The sequence below is a fragment of the Phalaenopsis equestris genome, unplaced genomic scaffold (genome assembly GCF_001263595.1).
Source record: "Phalaenopsis equestris unplaced genomic scaffold, ASM126359v1 Scaffold001036, whole genome shotgun sequence".
Classification (NCBI taxonomy): Eukaryota; Viridiplantae; Streptophyta; class Magnoliopsida; order Asparagales; family Orchidaceae; genus Phalaenopsis; species Phalaenopsis equestris.
In genome coordinates this window covers 134,014-154,160 of record NW_018165475.1, presented here as the reverse complement: position 1 = coordinate 154,160, position 20,147 = coordinate 134,014, and the positions used below count along the sequence as shown (strand labels likewise).

The 20,147-nt window shown below is 32.9% G+C and overlaps 2 protein-coding genes across 7 annotated transcripts in view; one reads left to right on the top strand and one right to left on the bottom strand.

The window, feature by feature from the left end:
- LOC110032835 (serine/threonine-protein kinase 19) overlaps window positions 1–3,630 on the top strand; it is a 46,833-nt gene extending 43,203 nt beyond the window's left edge. For 2 of the 4 annotated variants that reach the window (XM_020736599.1, XM_020736600.1), the window contains exon 7: window positions 1,480–1,906. In XM_020736599.1, coding sequence (XP_020592258.1) covers window positions 1,480–1,671 — 192 coding nt within the window. In that variant the 3' untranslated portion in view covers window positions 1,672–1,906. Of the gene's footprint in view, window positions 1–1,479; window positions 1,907–3,443 lie in introns of those variants that run through there. The other 2 variants (XM_020736598.1, XM_020736597.1) reach the window with 2 other exon arrangements.
- A 3,865-nt stretch (window positions 3,631–7,495) lies between these two features.
- Window positions 7,496–20,147, bottom strand: part of LOC110032837 (protein N-lysine methyltransferase METTL21A) — a 31,472-nt gene continuing 18,820 nt past the window's right edge. For all 3 annotated transcript variants that reach the window (XM_020736602.1, XM_020736603.1, XM_020736604.1), the window contains 3 exons: window positions 10,494–10,568; window positions 9,945–10,037; window positions 7,496–7,839 (listed from right to left, as the gene is read on the bottom strand). In XM_020736602.1, coding sequence (XP_020592261.1) covers window positions 7,705–7,839; window positions 9,945–10,037; window positions 10,494–10,568 — 303 coding nt within the window. In that variant the 3' untranslated portion in view covers window positions 7,496–7,704. The remainder of the gene's footprint in view (window positions 7,840–9,944; window positions 10,038–10,493; window positions 10,569–20,147) is intronic.

The following is a 20,147-nucleotide window of genomic DNA, read 5'->3' as shown; positions in this document are numbered from 1 at the left end:
TTGATTCAACACTAACACTGTCTAGGCTTTTGAGTACATGCAAGTAACCTTCATTACCAGACAGTGATATTGTCTTTCATATTTTGTTTAAAAGAAGTCACTTATTGCATGAATTTTTTTCTGCACGCTTAATTTTACATCTGAATATATGGTTTTTGGCATTATTTAATTTTCAGCATCTATTATTTTCTTATGCTTGTTATCAACTAATTATCAGGCTTCTTAAAGTTATGATTTCTGCTGCTCTATGACTGGTCTAGTTCAAAGATATTTATTTTCATTTTAGAACTGTAGCATAAATCTCTTCTTATTGATAAGAGTGGAGCCTCTTTTCATTTTCTCGTGCTTGTATATTTTTTTAAGATATTTTGTTTGTTGTGTTAATGTATCTTAGTGGTGTCCAATCGGGTTTATGGGTTGAGTTTTGGGTATGATATGATAAAATCGTTTGACCCGAACCAACTAAATTATTAAATGGGTCAGAAAGTCTAACCTCAATCCGACCTTGCATAACTCATTTACTATATGCATAATAGTTCTTTGGGTCAAACTTAGATTAATTGAGTCAGGTTCGGGTCAAATTTGGGTTGGTAAGTTAGATTCAGGTCAGATTTAGGATGACGGGTTAGCCTAAACCGAACTCGAAAAATTAAATATATTAGGATTTTGGACCCGAACACGACCCAAAAATTAATCAAGTCAACCCAAACCTAAAAAACTTGCATGTGAGATATTTGTATATTGATATCTTGAATGCAATTAGGTTTCAGAAGTTGAAATACATTTGTAAATTTATTTTCTGTTTCAATTTTTGAAATAAATTAAGCGCTAATTTGGGATCAATTTATTTTTTTTATTTTTTGTTCTTTAATACATATTTATTTAATATATTTTTTGTTTGTTTTTTATTTTTTATCTTCAAAATAAATTTTAATTTAAAAGAAAATTCAAAACAACTTTTAAATTTTTTTTTAGTGTTTTTAAGAATTACTACCACCAACATCTCACAGATTGAATTTAGTTAGTTTATTGGTTTTAAAGGTTGCCATCTTTTCTCGATCTCATTCTGAATGCATCTCACAATTCTGACCTGACCATTTTTCCAACAAAAAGTCAGATATTTTAAGGGAAAATGTACATAAATACCTCACAATTTGTATGTATTTACATATCTAACAGCCAAAGTTCAATATTTACATTTATAACAGCTTGGCATTATAACCCACAAATGAAACGAAATATTTAGTTTTTAAAAAGATAGCGATAATGATATTTTTCATGTAACATTAAAAATTGTAGCATGTAAATATGAAAGTTTAGGTATTATATATATATGTAAACACAAGAATTATATGGGTATGCATGTAAATGCCCCTAATTTATATATCCAAGCATGGTTCAAAACAATTTAACACTGGATTTTCTATCAAGTTTGTCACCTCTCTCAGTAATTTTGGAATGTTTGACTCCACATTTCAGGGCCGGAAGGAGCTCCTTTCTTTCCTGAACCGAAGAAAATACAAAGAGATGCTGTTAGCTTCTTTGGAGAAGAAACGTCTGCGACTATCACCACTAGACACGAGGTTTCATCTTCGTGATCTCATTGGTTCTGGACATTTAAAAGTCTTACAAACCCCATCTGGCATGCTTGTTAGAGTTTCCAAAGATTGAAGAGGTATGTCCTTCTGATTTTATTTTTATTTGCATAAAATGTCAAAATAATCCTTATATAAAAATGTCAAATAAGTCTCCCGACTCTTTTTCAACCCCGATCATTCCGAATTTATAAAAATGTCAAATTAGTCTCCAACATATTTTAATGTGGGCTTATTATTTATTGGAAATATAGCATGTTTAGTGAAAAAGGAACAAAAAAACAAAAGGGATAATTACATGCAAACCAGCTGAAACTTCCTATTTACAAATTAACCACCCTCTTTCATCCATTTTTCAAATTCTCACTCAAATATCAAAATTCATGGTAAAACCCCAGCTCGTATTGTTCAATTTTTATCAAATTCTCAATTGTTTTAACATGGCGCTCATAAATACATCGGTTTGTTAGTTCAAAAAAATCACCTTTGGTGGTTAATTTGTAAATATTAGTATTATGTGTGGTCTATATATAATTAAAAACCATCCCAAACAAGCCCTATTGTTTTTGCTCTGCTCATGGAAATAGTCTTTGTGCTGTCGAAAGCTTCCTTTTAGTACTGCAGTCTATCATATATGAATGGAAGTTTTGATTGTGACTTTGCCATTGTTGTGGAACCTTCGAGGAAATGCGTGCGAAGTGTAATTTTGTTACACATTTTTCATGTAATTCGTTAAAAGATTCAAATCCTTGAAGCATACAAAAAGGACAATTAAATAACTTCATTAAACTATTTAAATTTGCTTCATTATTTGCATACATACCGTTTGATTCCCATTTATTACATTTATAAACCGTAAACTCAATTTTTACATGTATGTCAAGTTGCCTCTGCATGAAAATGTGTATTTCAATTTTTAAAGGTTAAAATATTTTTATGTGATATGAAAGATTTGGGTGGTATAAATGTAAAAAGTGAAGTTTAGGCGCATACATATACTACGTTCTTTATGCATGAAAAGGTGTATTTATTTCACTTTATGAAAATTGAACTTGTGGTATTTTTGATGTGAGTGGTATTTTGGGTGGTATAAATGTAAAAAGTGAAATTTAGGTGTAATATGTAAATATATAGGAATTGGGTGGCATGTATGTAAATGTCCCTTTCAATTTTGCTATTAAAAAAGCAAGCGGAGTGCTTATCCTAAAAAAGCAAGATTTACATGCATACCACTCAATTTTAATGTATTTACATATAAGACCTGAACTTCAATTTTTACCTACTACCTTTCCTATGTATGAAGAGGTGTATTTGATTTTTTTAAAGGCTAAAATGGTGGTATTTTTGATGTGATTGATTTGGGTGGTATAAATGTATGTATAAAGAGAAATTTAGCTGTTACATATGTAAATACATAGGAATTGCGTGGCGGTATGTATGTAAATATCCACAACAACAAAGCCTTAATCCCACTGTGGGGTCGGCTACATGAATCATTTTTCTCCATTGAGTCCTATTTAGTGACTGAAGCAGTGGTGATGGGGCAGTCAAAATGGGTATTGCAGTTTGTTGTAGGGCGTTTTCTTACACATTCTAGTCTCTATTTTAAATGCTTTTAATTTTATTTGTTATATGTTTTATCATATCTAGTATATTTAAGGTACATAATTTTCTATCGATTTTCTTCAATTTTATTTTATGGCTATTCCTTTGCGGTTTCCCTTTTTAAGTTTTGTTGCCTTTTTTTTTTATTATTTATTTCTTTATTTGAAACCTTTTTTTTTTTCATTATTTAGCTCATATTCAATGCATTTGGAATTTGTTTAATTTTCATTGAATTCTAAATAGACGACATGAGCGAAGCTTTGCTTATGGCAATCAGTCGATGTTGCTTGCTATTGCCTGCCATTATTGGTTGCCAACGACAACTTGCCCCCTTGTTTGTCGTTACCATCGCTTCGCGAGACATCGCTCCCGTCGATCGTCATCAATTGCTACAATTACCTGTCTTCCATCAACCACCACCAGCCTTCGTCGCCTGCCACGAAAATCATGTTTTATATTAATTTTATATTTATTTAAATTAAACAAAAAAATATAATTTCTTGGATTTATTTCACACCGGATCAAATAATTATAACTGGCGTCCCCTGCCACGAAAACCATATTTTATATTAATTTTATATTTATTTAAATTAAACAAAAAAATATAATTTCTTGGATTTATTTCACACCGGATCAAATAATTATAAAATATTCTAAATATTAATTTCTTATATTGCATATCTTTTTTAACCAATCTAACGGCCTCTCTGGGTTCTGCAAACCAATCATTCTTGCTACGTGCATTCTTTAGGCCATCATTTTAGCCTGAAAACAATAGTTCTTAGTCCATGAAAGGTGGCTCCCGAATATTGGGTCTTGTGAACTTATCTTATAGTAAGTATTAAAAAAAATGTTTAAAATATTTTGTTTAAATTTTAATCAAAATGAATTTTAAAGTTGAAGCCTTTAATAAATATGATAAATGTTATTATTTGTATTATGTTCGTGCTAAAATTAATTCAATGGTTATGATTACAATTTTAATTAGAATATTCTAAATTATTTTTTTATTTTAAAAAATATTATTTTAACACTCACGTGGCAAAAAGTCTAGGCCGCTATCTCTTGAGAAATTTGTATCATACGGACACTGCATGTAGAGATGCATGTGGTGTCTGATATCTACCGTCGATCACCGCGAAGATGTATTTCAGTTGGCTCTATTTTTAATTTTTTTTTATTATTTAATTTTGATAGCGGTGATCGAAGGTAGAGATCGGACACCGCATGCGGTGTTCGTATGAAATAATTTCTCCAATCTCTGGCACCCATGTAAATATTTTCACCGACGTGTTCACTTACAATTTAGTTCTTATATTTTTTACCATCTAAAATTTTCTAATCACATAAAATATTATTATTTAAATCTTAAAAGGTAAAATATTCTTTATTATAAGATGTCCTATATCTAAAAATTAAAACTTAGGTGTTGGATTTATAAATAAACAAAAATAGAGTGGTACAAAGCTACGTTAATCTGCTAAAATGTAAAATTGAAATCTTTAGAAACGATCGACCTGGGACTTTATATGCGGCGACAAATTTGCCATCTTTACGCCTGTATATGTAAACTGGAAAGAGGCATGTATCTGCTATCACTAAATTATGTATTTACATATTTAACATTTAAATTTTATATTTTTTACATTTATTACATATAAAATTTTCATATCACATCTATAATATTACTATTATCAACTTTTCAAAAATAATATTTATTTTGTGCCTTGATAAAAGGTTATAAATATAAAAATTAAAGTTTAAATACTAAGCTAAGCAAAATCGGCTTAAATCTTGCCACTCATGTAGTTATAATCTTATATTTACAGATATATGATTTGATTAGAAGTAAACAAAGTGCTAATTATAAAATCTTATTTTTGGAAGGAAGCTTCATGCACAAATGTAACATATTAAAGAAATACACTAAGTACTTAGATTACACCCAATTTTTATTTATTGCATAAATGTCACCTTATTTATGCCTTCAAAGGTATATTTTATTTTATTATTTTTAATTGTATTTTAAATGTGACATGTAAATTTTGAGTGGTATAAATGTAAAAAATAAAATTTACGTGTTAGATATATGAAGATTGGGTGTTGCATCAAATGGCCCTTTAAAAGGAGGCAATTATTGTTAAATGATCCATGGAAAGTTTTTTGAAACAAAATTAGAATCCCTTTTTTTCTAATTCGTTGCCGAGTAAGAGTTACATTAATACAATAAACAAGATATTTGAACTCAAGATCTCTTGATTGAAAACAACTAAGATAGTCTGCATTAATATCAATTAGGATATTCAAGGTTACAATAATCATAAAGGAAAATTAGCAAGGCATTACATTTTTACATTCATACCACATTACATAAGGAATGCCACCACTTTTAACTTATTAAATGTAAAAATATACCTTTTCATGTATGGGTGAGATAGCATATATGTATACAATTATGCTTTAGGTGTTAGATATGTAAAAACATTAAGAATTAAGTGGTATGCATGTAAATCTTTCTTTGAGATATTGTAACATACTTTAAAAGCCGGGCAGCAATGGCTCCATTTGTCAGCAGCTTCTTTCAGCTCCATCTAAATCATCAGAAATAGGAGTTTTATTCTGCAGACTTCCTTCAAGCTTAGCTGTAGGCTTCAGTTCCATGATGAATAACTGAATGCTTGGGTGTTGATATTTGCTGTCCATCTGCACCCAAATTTTAATTATAAAACAGATCAGCATAAACATAATCGGGGTATTATCTGCATCCATACCAACCGATTTCTATTTATTTACAATATCCAATATCTAAAGTTTAATTTTTACATTTATACCACCCAAATCTTGCATAACATACAATAAGTATCCATTTTAATCTATATATACATACATAAGGCTATACAACTTGCCAGTTCATAATTTCAAACAAATATGAAAATGGGGCATTTACATGCATACCACCTAGTTCCTATATATTTACATATTTAACACCAAAATTTTAGCTTTTAATTTTATACCACCAAAATCATTCGTATCACATCAAAAATACCACCAATTTAACTTTTTAAACTTGAAATGCATTTTTTCATGCATAGGTGAGGCGGCGTGTATGTAAAAATCAAAATATAGGTGTTAGATAAGAAAATACATAGGAAATGAGCGGTATGTATGTCAATCTTCCATTAAATAATAATAATTAATCATAATAACAAGGGCACACATTCATTTTTTGCAAGGTGGTCAGTCTAATCTCTTAGGGGTTGTTTGTTTGAGTGAATTAGTCGTGTATTGTAACTCTTTTGTAGAGATTTGAGAAAATTATATGTTTGATATGAAAATATACAAATACAATGTAAATTTTATTAAATTTGAAGTTTACACTGTTGTTCATCCGCAATCGTTCACAGCCAGTGTCGCCCGCTGTTGCTGCCGTCGTCTGTCACCGTCCCCCCCCCCCCCCCGTCCCCCACAGCCTACCACCGCCTCAGTCCTTCGTTAACGGCTCGCGATCGCCTACCACCACCACTTTCTCCATCCATTATCAACGGCCGCGCGCCACCTTTTTCCCAAGTAAATATATTTTTTTCAATCTACTTAAAACTAAACAAAAAAAAATATTAAGTCTTATGTAGGGGTGTAAACGAGCCGAACACAAGCGAGCTAACGAGCCGAACACGAGCTGTTCACGAACAAAGAGTCCTTTTAACAACCCTAATCATGTAGCCGTAAGACATAAGACAATAAGAATTTGAGAAAAATGCGGTGTTCGTATGAAATAATTTCTCCAATCTCTAGCACCCATGTAAATATTTTTACCGGCGTGTTCACTTACATTTTAGTTCTTATATTTTTTACCGTCTAAAATTTTCTAATCACAAATAAAATATTATTTTTTAAATCTTATAATATAAGATGGCCTATATGTAAAAATTAAAACTTAGGTGTTGGATTTATAAATAAACAAAAATAGAGTGGTACAAAGGTACGTTAATCTGCTAAAATTTAAAATTGAAATCTCTAGAAACGATCGACCTGGGACTTTATATTTGTAAACTCGAAAGAGGGATGTATGTGCATATCACAAAATTATGTATTTATATATTTGTAAACTTTATATTTGTAAACTCTTATTCGTTGCCAAATTAATAAGAGTTGCATTAATACAATAAACAAGATATTTGAACTCAGGGTCTCTTAATTGAAAACAACTAAGATAGTCTGCATTAATATCAATTAGGATATTCAAGGTTACAATAATCATAAAGGAAAATTAGCAAGGCATTACATTTTTACATTCATACCACATTACATAAGGAATGCCACCACTTTTAACTTATTAAATGTAAAAATATACCTTTTCATGTATGGGTGAGATAGCATATATGTATACAATTATGCTTTAGGTGTTAGATATGTAAAAACATTAAGAATTAAGTGGTATGCATGTAAATCTTTCTTTGAGATATTGTAACATACTTTAAAAGCCGGGCAGCAATGGCTCCATTTGTCAGCAGCTTCTTTCAGCTCCATCTAAATCATCAGAAATAGGAGTTTTATTCTGCAGACTTCCTTCAAGCTTAGCTGTAGGCTTCAGTTCCATGATGAATAACTGAATGCTTGGGTGTTGATATTTGCTGTCCATCTGCACCCAAATTTTAATTATAAAACAGATCAGCATAAACATAATCGGGGTATTATCTGCATCCATACCAACCGATTTCTATTTATTTACAATATCCAATATCTAAAGTTTAATTTTTACATTTATACCACCCAAATCTTGCATAACATATAATAAGTATCATCATTTTAATCTTCTATATATATACATACATAAGGCTATACAACTTCCCAGTTCATAACTTCAAACAAATATAAAAATGGGGCATTTACATGCATACCACCTAGTTCCTATATATTTACATATTTAACACCAAAATTTTAGCTTTTAATTTTATACCACCAAAATCATTCGTATCGCATCAAAAATACCACCAATTTAACTTTTTAAATTGGTGGCAAACGAGCCGTCAAACTCTAACTCTAAAATATTTCAAATAATGCATTGTAATTATAGTATTCTGCAAACTTTTAAGAACACATTTCATTTCTAGCAAACCAAACGGCCCCTTAAAATTTCAAAATTAATCACAAATAATATCATCGTTAGATTAAATCCATGTAAATGGATAGATAGTTCACACTAGGAAATATTACTCAAAGGCTAAGTTTGTCGGACAATTTATACTGCTTAATATGATGTTCTAGGATTTCCATTTTTTTTTAACTATTATTAAATGGAAAATTTGTATACAAACCACACATATCATATGTATTTACATGTATTACACCCAAAGTTTTATATTTACATTTATAACACCTTATGTCTATGTATGAAAATGTATATTTCACTTTTAACAAAATAGTGATGTTCGTATTTTTGATCTGAGGTTAAAAATTTGAACGACAATTAAATATGAATGTTTAGGTGTCAGATACGTAAACACATAAAAATTGTGTGGTATGTATGTTAATGCCTCTAATTTTATTCATTCTTTCGTCAAAATGAATGTCACTAGCAAGCTAGGTTGAGATCAACGAGCAACTGAACATGTATTGTGCTAAATGTTGGCCCTAAGAAATGTATGCGTGTCAACCTCAATGTCATCGTATTCTTTTCTTCATTGGCCTAAGTGATCCCGTTCTCGGTGCTTTGCTCGTCAATATATTTGTTTTTCATCTGCTGTTCGTCGCAATCTACGATATTAGTTCTTGTGCGGCTTGTCACTTATTTATCATCTATCTTCTAATCGAGCACTTCTAATTTAACAATAAAGCTCTAAAAAGTGGGAAATTGGGATCATTATAAGAAAAATTAAAATTTGAAAAGATGGATATGCCTTCTAATCCTACTCTTACAAGAGTCTTACAAGAGTTTTTTGTCCAATTACATAGTAATTCTAATGGTCAAATTACTTCAGATCAATTCTAGAAAGCTAAAAAACTAAATTGGACACATCCAATAGTATGGAACTAAATGGCATAAAATGACTTCTATTGATCAATTTGGGCTTTTACTGTACAAAAGTTTCTATAAAGATGACTTCTATTAGCTCAATTCTAACCATATACGAGAAGATAAAAGAAGACTAACGTAAGTGAAGAGCATAGAAATATATATTAAAACATACCCAAAAAGATAAAGACTTTCATAATTTCAATTCTAACCACCAAGTATGAGATGTGTAGGTTTTAGATCTATGCTTACAGGAAAACAAATGATAGACCACTTTTCAATCAGGTCGGAAGATCACAATTGCTTGATGCCCAAAGCCAGATATTCTAATGGAAATTTACGTACATGCCATCTAATTCCTATGTCTCTACATTTAGCAGCCAAATATTTCATATCACATAAAAAATACCACCATTTTAACTTTTAAAATTGAAATACACCTTTTCATACATATGTAAGGTTGTATGTACGTAAAAATTGAAATTTAGATGTTAGATATGCAAATACATAGGAATTGAGTGGTATTTATGTAAAATTTATATATTCTAGTTATGCCCAACATCATCAACACGAGTACATGTTGTAAATATGGGGAAGTCTTACAGCTTGGTTAACTATAGAAATGAACTATATTCCAAATGATGAGCCATTAAATAAATGCAATATTTTGATAATTGCAGTGATTCCTTCATGCAAGATACTTGAAAAGAAATAGTAGTATCTAAACACACCTTAGCTTTTGGCACAGTTTTTACGATGAAATTTTCCTTCCAAGTCTGAATCATTTGCTCATGAACGGTTGTTGACCGAATCTCATAACCTAACTGTATTAAAGATTAGATATTTCAACCACCATAGTAAAAGGAAAGGGATAATTACATGCACAACACGCAAAACATTGCTATTTATAAAACTAGCGGTTGTTGACCGAATCTCATAACCTAACTGTATTAAGGATTAGATATTTCAACCACCATAGTATAAGGAAAGGGATAATTAAATGCACAACACTCAAAACATTGCTATTTATAAAACTAGCACCCATATGATTTTTTATTTAACTACTAAATTGATGCATTTGTACATGTCATGATCAAACTATTGAGAATTTAATAAAAATGAAAAATATGGGTTTTGTTTTATCATGAATTTTGATATTTGAGTGAAATTTGAAAAATAGATGAAAGAGGGTGCTAGATTTGTAAATAATAATTTTTCAAGTGCTATGGATACAATTGCCCATACCAATAGAAAGGAGAAATTTATTGTCAGCTATTTACCATAATTGTTGTTCTAGGTCCAGATAAAGCAAGAATTGTTTGAACAAGTGGCTCCAATAAATGCTCTGCGTAAACCTTCAGAAATTACAGAAATACAGATTAGCTCAATATTAGCGACAGAAGGATTGCAGTCATATTATAAGCTCTCAAGTGTTGAGTTTATTTCATACCCGTTTGGCATCACTATTGTTTTATGTGTTTTTATTTTTTGTTTTTAAAAATAAATTTATTTATTTGTAAAAACACTCAAAATACTAAAAAGATAATTTAAATATTTTTTAAAAGAACCTTTACAAAACATGTTTTAATTCAAATCAAAACAAAAACAACAAATTAAAAGAAATGAAACAAAATCCCAAACAGCCCCTAAGTGTCCATGATGCGAATGTGAAGAATGGATCGGCTAGTAGTAGTGGGACATGCAGCCAATTTAGTTAGAAAATGAGAGGGCCGACCGACTCTCTTGGTGTCAGGAGTTGCCGCACAAGGGGAGTGGACCGCACCTTTATCGCCTAATAGTATTTACATGTTTTGTGTGCTATGAGTTTAGTTATGATTCAATTTTCTGTTAGGATAGCAGTCAGTATCCAGGTTTCCCCTTCTAGGCCTATATCCGAAGGTGAAAAAGTGCTCCGATTGTAACTCATTATGTGGTGATCTTTATCTACCATTTCCTGCTTCCTGAACCTTCCTCACCATCAGACCTGCTGCCATCCCTATCAGAATTGTTCTGTAGGCAATCCTGCTGCAGTCAAATTGCTGCCCATCCCTTTTCGCCCCTGAATCCTTATTGCCGCCCCTTTTTCATTCCTCTGCCACCACCCTGCCGTAGCCTTCTAGCTGCAGCGCCACAAATTTTTTGTCATCCACTTTCCACTCCTTCGTCACCTAATAGTATTTATATGTTGTTTTGTGTGTTCTAAGTTTACTATTGATTCAATTTTCTATCAAAATAGCTGTCAGCGTCCAGGTTTCCCCTTTTAGGGCTATATCTGAAGGCGACAAGGTGCTCTAACTCGTCATAAGATGGTGCTCATCTACCCTTCCCTACTTCCCCAATCTTACTCGTCGCTTGAGCTTTTGACATCCCTGTTGGAATTGTACTGTGGGCAGTCCAACTGCAGTCCAACCGCCGCCCATCCCTCTCAGCCCTCGAATCCTTGTTGTCGCCCCTTTCCAGCCATTTCCAGCCATGATTACTCTTCCACCACCTTACTGCAGCCTTCTTGCAGCAGCGCCACAACTTTGTTGCCATCCATTTTCTAGTCATCTAACAACAGCACCACCCACAAACCCCAATCACCTCCTCCAGTTGGTGATGCCCCTCCCTTCATCACCCCTCGACCATCCAGCCATTTGTTATCACTATTTTTTCTCCAACCGCAGCACCAACACCTTCAATCCATGCCCTAGTTGGTGTTTGTATTCAGTGTCTACTGTTATTTCCTATTTCTGTGTGTGTTTCTTGTAGCCCCTATTTGCTTCCAAAATAAAATTTGCATTTTTTGTTGTTGTTTGGGTTACTTCTGGTATCATTTGGTAATAGAACTAGCTTAATCTTAGTTTTGCTCTAGGTTTTCAAGCATCCGTCATGCCCAAACCTATCTCCATACCCAAAAAATTTTCTTCCCTAATATATACAGCTCTTTCCACCTATCCCACCCCTAAACCTAACCATGCCTCTAAGAAGACAACTGTCGAAACTTGATCAGGACTTTACCATGGGTGACATACAAAGGATACTCCACGAAGTGCTACAATGGCTCGAGTCATTGAGGAAATGACCATGGATGAGGTCACCGTCAACCGTAATAATGAAATTTGTGGTGGAGAGTCAGAAGCACAGCTAAACCCCTTTCGTAGGAAGAAATATTGCCTCCGTACTACGCACGTAGAGCTACGTGCGTACTACAATCAAATGCTGCCATGTGAAAAAGCTGGATACGCGAACCCGCGAACCCGGCCCAACCGAAACCCGAACAATTTCTCGCTAGCATAAAAATATTTCGCGCCTACGTACTGTTCTATTGCAGTTGAAGAAATATTTCACAGCTCCGCAGCTAGGGTTTCTGTTTAGGGTTTCGATGGACGTCTCCATGAACATTGAGATGCCGGAGGAATTACACCCATCATTCACCCTGAACTTTGAAGATCAAACGAGTCTGTAATGATCTCTAGTTTTATGTTAGCTTAGGGTTGTCATTATGTTTGTGATATTGTCATTTTGTTTGGGGTGTTTATATTTATAGTTTCCTGGTATAGTTCTTGGAAGGCAGCAATATTTTTGTTAATATGGTAAAATTTTGGGTGTTTTACTATTGCGATTTTTATGTTATTATGGTTGTTAAACTTGTGTTTTTTTTGTGTTACTCTTGTGTTATTCTGGTGTTACTTTGGTATTACTTCAATGTTATGTTGGTTCTTGCCTTTGATTTAGTACTGTTACTGTGGTATAATAATTGACTTAGCCTGATGTAAATGTTGGTGTTGATTAGTGTTATTGAGTGTTGTTGTACAATGTTGTTATTTGTGTTATAATGACGTTATTTTTTGTGTTATTATGATGTTAAGCTTGTGTTTGTTTGATGTTACTCTTGTGTTATTCTGGTGTTACTCTGATTTACTCCAATATTATGTTGATTCTTGCATTTAATTTAGTACTCTTACTATGGTATAATAGTTGGCTTAGTCTGATGTAAATGTTAGTATTATTATGGTATTATGTTGATGTTATCATGGTGTTATGCAGTCCTGTGAGCTAACACATATTTACAATGAACCAATTGCAGAGAAGTTTCTAAGCAGCACTGTCCACAATGAGCATACAACTGAATTAATAGAGCAAGAAAGATGAAGATTTCAAATGTGGTCAGTCCGTCACAACGCCCATAGTTAAAATCAATCCCGTGCTGAGGCAAGTTGTCTCATTCTATACAAGAAAGCTTTACTTAATGTTGGAACAAGAGCTATTGAATGCTTATGTGAGCTTACAACTGAATTATTAGTGGAGAGTGAGGCTAAACATTACGTAATAAGATTGGATGATGAGGGAACAAGGTAACTCTGGATTGTGTTAGTTGACAAAGTTACTTGTGAGATTACATGTACTTGCAAAAAATTTAAGATGATGGGCAGATGGGCATGTTGTGCTCCTATGCACTATTTGTTCTCAGTGTAGCCAAAATAAAGGTGATTTCGAAGAAGTATTTCTTATTGCGGTGGTCCAACAATGCTAAAAAGGACATGTATAACATGTTTGGTTGCAGAGATCTAAAAGACTCTGGGTTGAATAATGTTTCTTCAAGTGCTCTTCTATTCATGTCATGCTCTCAAAAATTTACATATCAACTCATTAATAGAGCACGAGGAAATGAGTTAGCCGATGTGTGTTTGTGGGACACGTTTAAAAAATTATCTGGAGATATTGATGATGCTCTAGCAGGGAGAACGACCGAAGTAAGGAAAACAAGAAAGAAGAAAAAATTTATAAATATAGAATGCAATGTGAACGATCCTGCAAAAATGAGGCCGAAAGAAGTATCTACGTCTAGGTTAAAAGGATATTGGGAGAAAAAATAAGAAAGCAAAAAGTATAAATTTGTTGATTTAGTATTTCCTTCATTCCATGTATAATGCATACTCTTAACTTTAACCATTGCATTCAGGAAAAAAACAAGAAGCAGCAAATAGCCGTAAAACTGTTAATGCATTTGAGAAAAGTTTGACAGATTGTCTGACCCAGATATGTTGCTAAAATTCAGTATCACTTGACTGCCTTTTATTAAAAATAATTCACTCAAATTGAACTTGGTAATACTCCCATATTGCAGGAACACTATGCACCGCAACTAACTGAAACATACACTGGACTGTTGATGGATTCCATAAGTGAGTTATAGATTTACTGAAATTATATACGTTGGCATACTGTAACATCTTTAAACATTGTAAGAAAGAAGTAATTTGTGATTTATAATATGTTCTTTGTTCAAATATTTCTGTGTTATGATAAGTAAAACGTGGATAAATTGATTATCATATAAATATCAACTGTATAACACGTGGATAACACGTGAATAACACGTGATTAATGCGTGAACATCTTTGAACATTATAAGAAAGAAGTAATTGGTGGTTTATAATATGTTCTTTGTTCAAATATTTCTGTGTTATGATAAGTAAAACGTGGATAAATTGATTATCATATAAATATCAACTGTATAACACGTGGATAACACGTGAATAACACGTGATTAATGCGTGAACATCTTTGAACATTGTAAGAAAGAAGTAATTGGTGGTTTATAATATGTTCTTTGTTCAAATATTTCTGTGTTATGATTAGTAAAACGTGGATAAATTGATTATCATATAAATATCAACTGTATAACACGTAGATAACACGTGTTGTTGTGTTACTCCGTTGTGTACGTTACTGCATTACTCAGTTGTATTACTGCATTATACCGTTATGTTACCGTGTTACTACGTTACTCCGCTGTTTGCGTTATCGCTGTACCAAGGGAATATTCTCAGCGTGTTATTACGTTACTCCGTTGTTTGCGTTACCTTCGATTTAATCGTTGTTACTCCGCAGTTCACTGCGTTGCTCCGCGTAATCTGCTATGTTACACGACGAATATTCCCCATGTTACCGCCGATTAAATCGATGTTACTAAGCCGTTCGCCCGCGTATGATGTAGTTAATATCAAAATTTTATTTTTTTGTATCTTTCTGTAAAGCAAATTTTATAGAACAATATACTGAATAAAAAAATTTTTATATTTATTTAAAATAATATCTTGAAATGTCAAAAATATTTTTTCACATAAAATTCAGGATAAGATTTTTCTATTAATAGGGGGATTAATAAGAGCATCAGAAACATACTATTCTAAAAGTCTAATTTAATTCATAATCTTTAAGGAATATACAAATATACATAGTATCAAACTGTAAGTAACGAAACTATAAAATTGTTTATAACAGAGGACTATACAAATATACAAAATATATAGAATAAAATTTACTATGAAGTCCTCCACAAGATGCAAAGGTCATATACAAATTCAGCTCTAACATCGCTTATTCTACGTCTTCTTTTGAATTGGTAATGAGATATAGGGGGGTCCACTGTCCTTTTCCTTCCACTGTTGTTGGACTTCTTCCTATGGAGATGGGTTTAACTTGTATCCGACACTGTTCTCTCGACCATCTTGTCAGCCTTAGTTTCAAATAATATTTGTACCATACCTGTGAGGGTGGACAATGTTTCTACCATGATATTCATCTGTTTATTCATGTCAGTCGCTGTATCTTGTATATTTAAGCTAATTTGTTCCTGAGATTTCAGCATCTCAAATAGTACTCCGAAATCAGCACTCCCTGTAGTATGTCCAACTACTGGGGTAATATCACTAGAAACAATTGTACCCTTGGCATACGATCAGGGTGAAGATGGTCCTGTCGTAGTTTCATGATGTGGAAGTGGCCTTGCTGGACTGGGTGGTCCCTGATATGGATTTGCGAGCAGCAAGACTTCATCGTCTCTCAAATCTAAGAAGTTGTCATTAACCTATAATAAAAATGTAAATGTCAAAATAAATGTAGGCATTCTTAAAAGTTATGACAGTAAATAAATGTAAATGTGAACTGATGCAGTGGTCAAATGTCTCTTCAACTCTTGAAAACTATGCTCACATCCTACAGTTCACTCAAACTAGGCATCTTTTCTCATCAACTTAGATAATGATAGCTATTTGTGAAAACCTTAGGCGAACTTCTTATAATATTCTTTCAAACCAAGGAAACTACCTCTGTAACATTCTTTGAAATAGGTCATTCACAAATGCTTTTACCTTCTAAGGATCTACTGAAACTCCCTAAAAACTGATAATATGTCCCAAAACTACAATCCTTCACATTTCAAAATTTTGCATATAACTGATTACGTCTCAACAGCTCCAATACCATCCTCAAATGCTTGGCATGTTCTTCATTTATTTTACAATAAATCAGAACATCGTCAATAAAATTGATTCACATATAGCTTGAATATTCAATTCATCAGATTCATGAAAATTGCAGGAGCATTAGTTAAACCAAAATACATAACTAAAAACTCATAATAATTATATCTGGTCCCAATGGTCGTCTTAGTTATATATGCCTCCTTAACTCTGATCTGATAAGATCCCAATTTCAAATCAATTCGAAAAAATACAGTTATGTCCTCTAATTGATCAAATAAATTATCGATCTTAGGCAAAGGATATTTGTTCTTGATTGTCAAATTGTTCAACTCTCTGTAATCAATACATAACCGCATGGATCTATCCTTCTTAACAAACAATACTGGAGCATTCTACAGTAAATTACTTGGTCTGATAAAACTCTTATCTATCAATTCTTACAACTGATATTTCAATTCTTGCAATTCCTTCAGAGTTTCCCTGTGAGGAGATTTGAATATTGCAAACGTTCCTGGTTGGACATCAATACCAAATTCAACTTCTAATTCGGGTGGCCTTGATAATTTTTCAGGACATACATCAGAAAATTCTGAAACCACTGAGATGTTTTTTAATTCCTATATATATTTATTTAGCACTTCAAATTTTGCTAAAAATACCAGTTCACCACTTTGCAAATACTTACCAACTTTTGTTGCACCAATTAAAGACGCTTATGCAATTCGATCACATGAGATATAAAATGACTTGTCAGCAAGCAATTTCAGCTTCACCCACCTTTTCCGGCATTCAATTGTAGTAAAATGATTTACCAACCAATTCATCTCCAAAATCACATAAGGTCTGACTTGGTATGATAATCAACTTCGTTGACAACTTATCATGAAAATAATGAACATGCATTACAAATTTTCTATTGGCATAAAAACCAATTCCTTATAACATAATAACACATAAAGCAAGAGTAAAATGCATAATATCAACATGTAAACTAACAGCAAATTCATCAGAAATAAGGAAATGTGATGCAGCTGAATCGAATAGAAAAATGCCAGGCCAATCTTGAAGTAGGTGTAACCACACCTTCAAATTCTTTGGCTTCTTGAGGGATAGTTGCAAAAACTCGGGCTTCTACTGGTTGTTTAGTTTTGCGTTTTGAAGTTTCATCTATTGTTTACGCTGAAGATTTTCCCAAAAATTTAGTTCTGCTGGGTTGATTGCCTTCCAAAAATTTTCTGAGCTCTGTCCCTGAATTGCTTGTGGTCTACTGTCATTATTCTTTTTCAGTGAAAATCTTATTTGAATGTGTACTGGCTATCAATATTTGCAATAATTTTCGGAATCGATCAAGCGTTGTCCAAAATATTTCTTTCTAAATTTTTCATAAAGTGGCTTTTCTGAGTGTGGTTGCTTATATTTACATTCTGATTCAATTTTCTTGCTTTAAAATATTCACTTTCGTCGAAATCCTTACACTTAATTACCGAAATCCTTACACTACAGATTGGAAAAGTTCAGCTCATTTTCAATTCTTCTTGCCCTTTCAACAAGCACAGAGAAATCACTAATTTCAAATGGAGCAATGACAACCTCAGTTGATCTCTAAGACGGCACAAAAATCTGTGATACTTTTCCTGCTAGAAGCTGACACAGTGGGGTGCATATTTGAAAAGAGAAGTGAATTTTGTATCATATTACATGACTATCTTGGACTCTTTAGTTAGATTGAAGAACATATCTTGTAGTGTTAATCTGACTAAGGTGGAATAAATCATTTTTTGAAGATCTTAAAAAATTCTTCCCACTGAATATGTGGAAGAGGTGTTAGCTAAAATTTTATCTCTATGTCGTGTTTGCCACCATCTCTTTGCTTCGTCTTCTAGCTACTTTTTAGTAATCCGGACAAATAATACCATCCAGAATTTTTCTGATCTTTCGGAGCCAACTTCAGCAACTGTAAAGTCTTGACACCATTGAATGCAGGTGGGTTGAAAGACTAATATATTTTAAAGTGTTGATTCACTTCTACCCTAGTTTCAGATCTAGGTTCTATACTGGTGGAGAATATTTCGATAGTAGTCATTTTATCAGCTATTTGTGATATTAACTGCACAACCCCGAAACTCGGTAGCTTTAGTGTCTTCATTTGTTTGGTTCAGATTTTCATTTCTGCCCAAAAGAGTTTTAGCTACAACTTCGTGCTCTACACTTGGTTTGCAAGACTGGTCTTCTGTACTTTCTGATTCTTCTTTAGTCATGTTTATCTGTATTGACACAATTTTTTATTTACATGAAATTTATCATATAATAATTTTAAAGTACAAACGTGACACCTTAACTCCTAAGAGTTACCCATCTAAAGTTCATCAATCTATAGCTTTGTATAATATCAGGAGTCGGGAATACATCTCTGCATAATGTACATGCAAGCACTCATGTAATAGTTTGTCCATTACATTACTCGTGATATTTAAATCATCAGTCTTACGTCAAGCATTTATTAAACATTACATGTATCATAGGCATAGGCATAAAACATAGCAAATGAATATCTGCAGAAAATTCATATAATTCATATCATATGCATAGTAATATGTAGCATAGATTAATCATATCATTACATATATCCTTTGAAAAACAAACGTGCATTCATACTTTCAATTGCAGGTATCAAGAAGTTCTAAATGCATCATTGTCAAAATAAAAAACATATGAAAACACATAAGAGATTATTTTTCTTAAATTAATACGAGATACCTGACTTGGTGGGGCAGCCCTACAACAAGTGTCCACACATTTATCTCGAGCTTGTCGCCTCGTATAGATAAACTGAGACTCATAGACCACATAAGATTTTATAAAATTTAGCTCATAACATGCATTAACCCAAAGCAAGCATTAAATGACAAAACATACCTCAAAAGAGTTTCTTGGCATAAATTTGTCATTCCAAAACCGCTTATTGCACTTTTCCTCCTGCCTGTCACCTCAAATATTACTTCTCACTAATTTTGGGCTAAAATATTTTTAGAAGCTCGCAAAATCAATTACAACACTCCCAACATAAAATCGATGCCTCCGTCGCCTCCATGGGCGGTTGGAAACGAGAAAATTATGAAAAATGAGGCATGTCAAAACAAAAGGTTAAGAAAGGAAATGAAAGCCTAAATTGACATAAGAGAGGGATTCCTGGTTACATAAATCGCCACGGAGCTTTGAATCACGGGCAGCAGCTTCCCAGGTGCCGTTCAGTTTGCTGCTTACTCGCCCTTGCAATGTAGCAAAGGTCGCAGCTTTTAGCTGAGCCGTGATTGAGTGCTGCCACGAGGGAGGGGAGAGGGAAAATCGGAGAGAGGAGAAGGAAATAGGGAGAGGAGAAGGATTCGAGAGGAGAAAATCAAAGCTCGAGACTACCTATTCGACCGATTGAAAGGATTAAAATGCGTGAGGTGGTGAGAAACATTGCTCGTACGGGAGATTAAAGGAAGATTAAGAAACATAACTAAGGTTTAATTGAAGTTAATTAAATTGAAAACTTTGAAATTATATATTTCTCAATCCGTTCATAATTCATGCATGGCACTTTATATGGAATTGAATGATGAGTAGAATTTAATAAAATTATTTGGAACAAATTCCGAAATATTAAGAATTTGGGGTACTTTTCAGTTTGGACCTGGC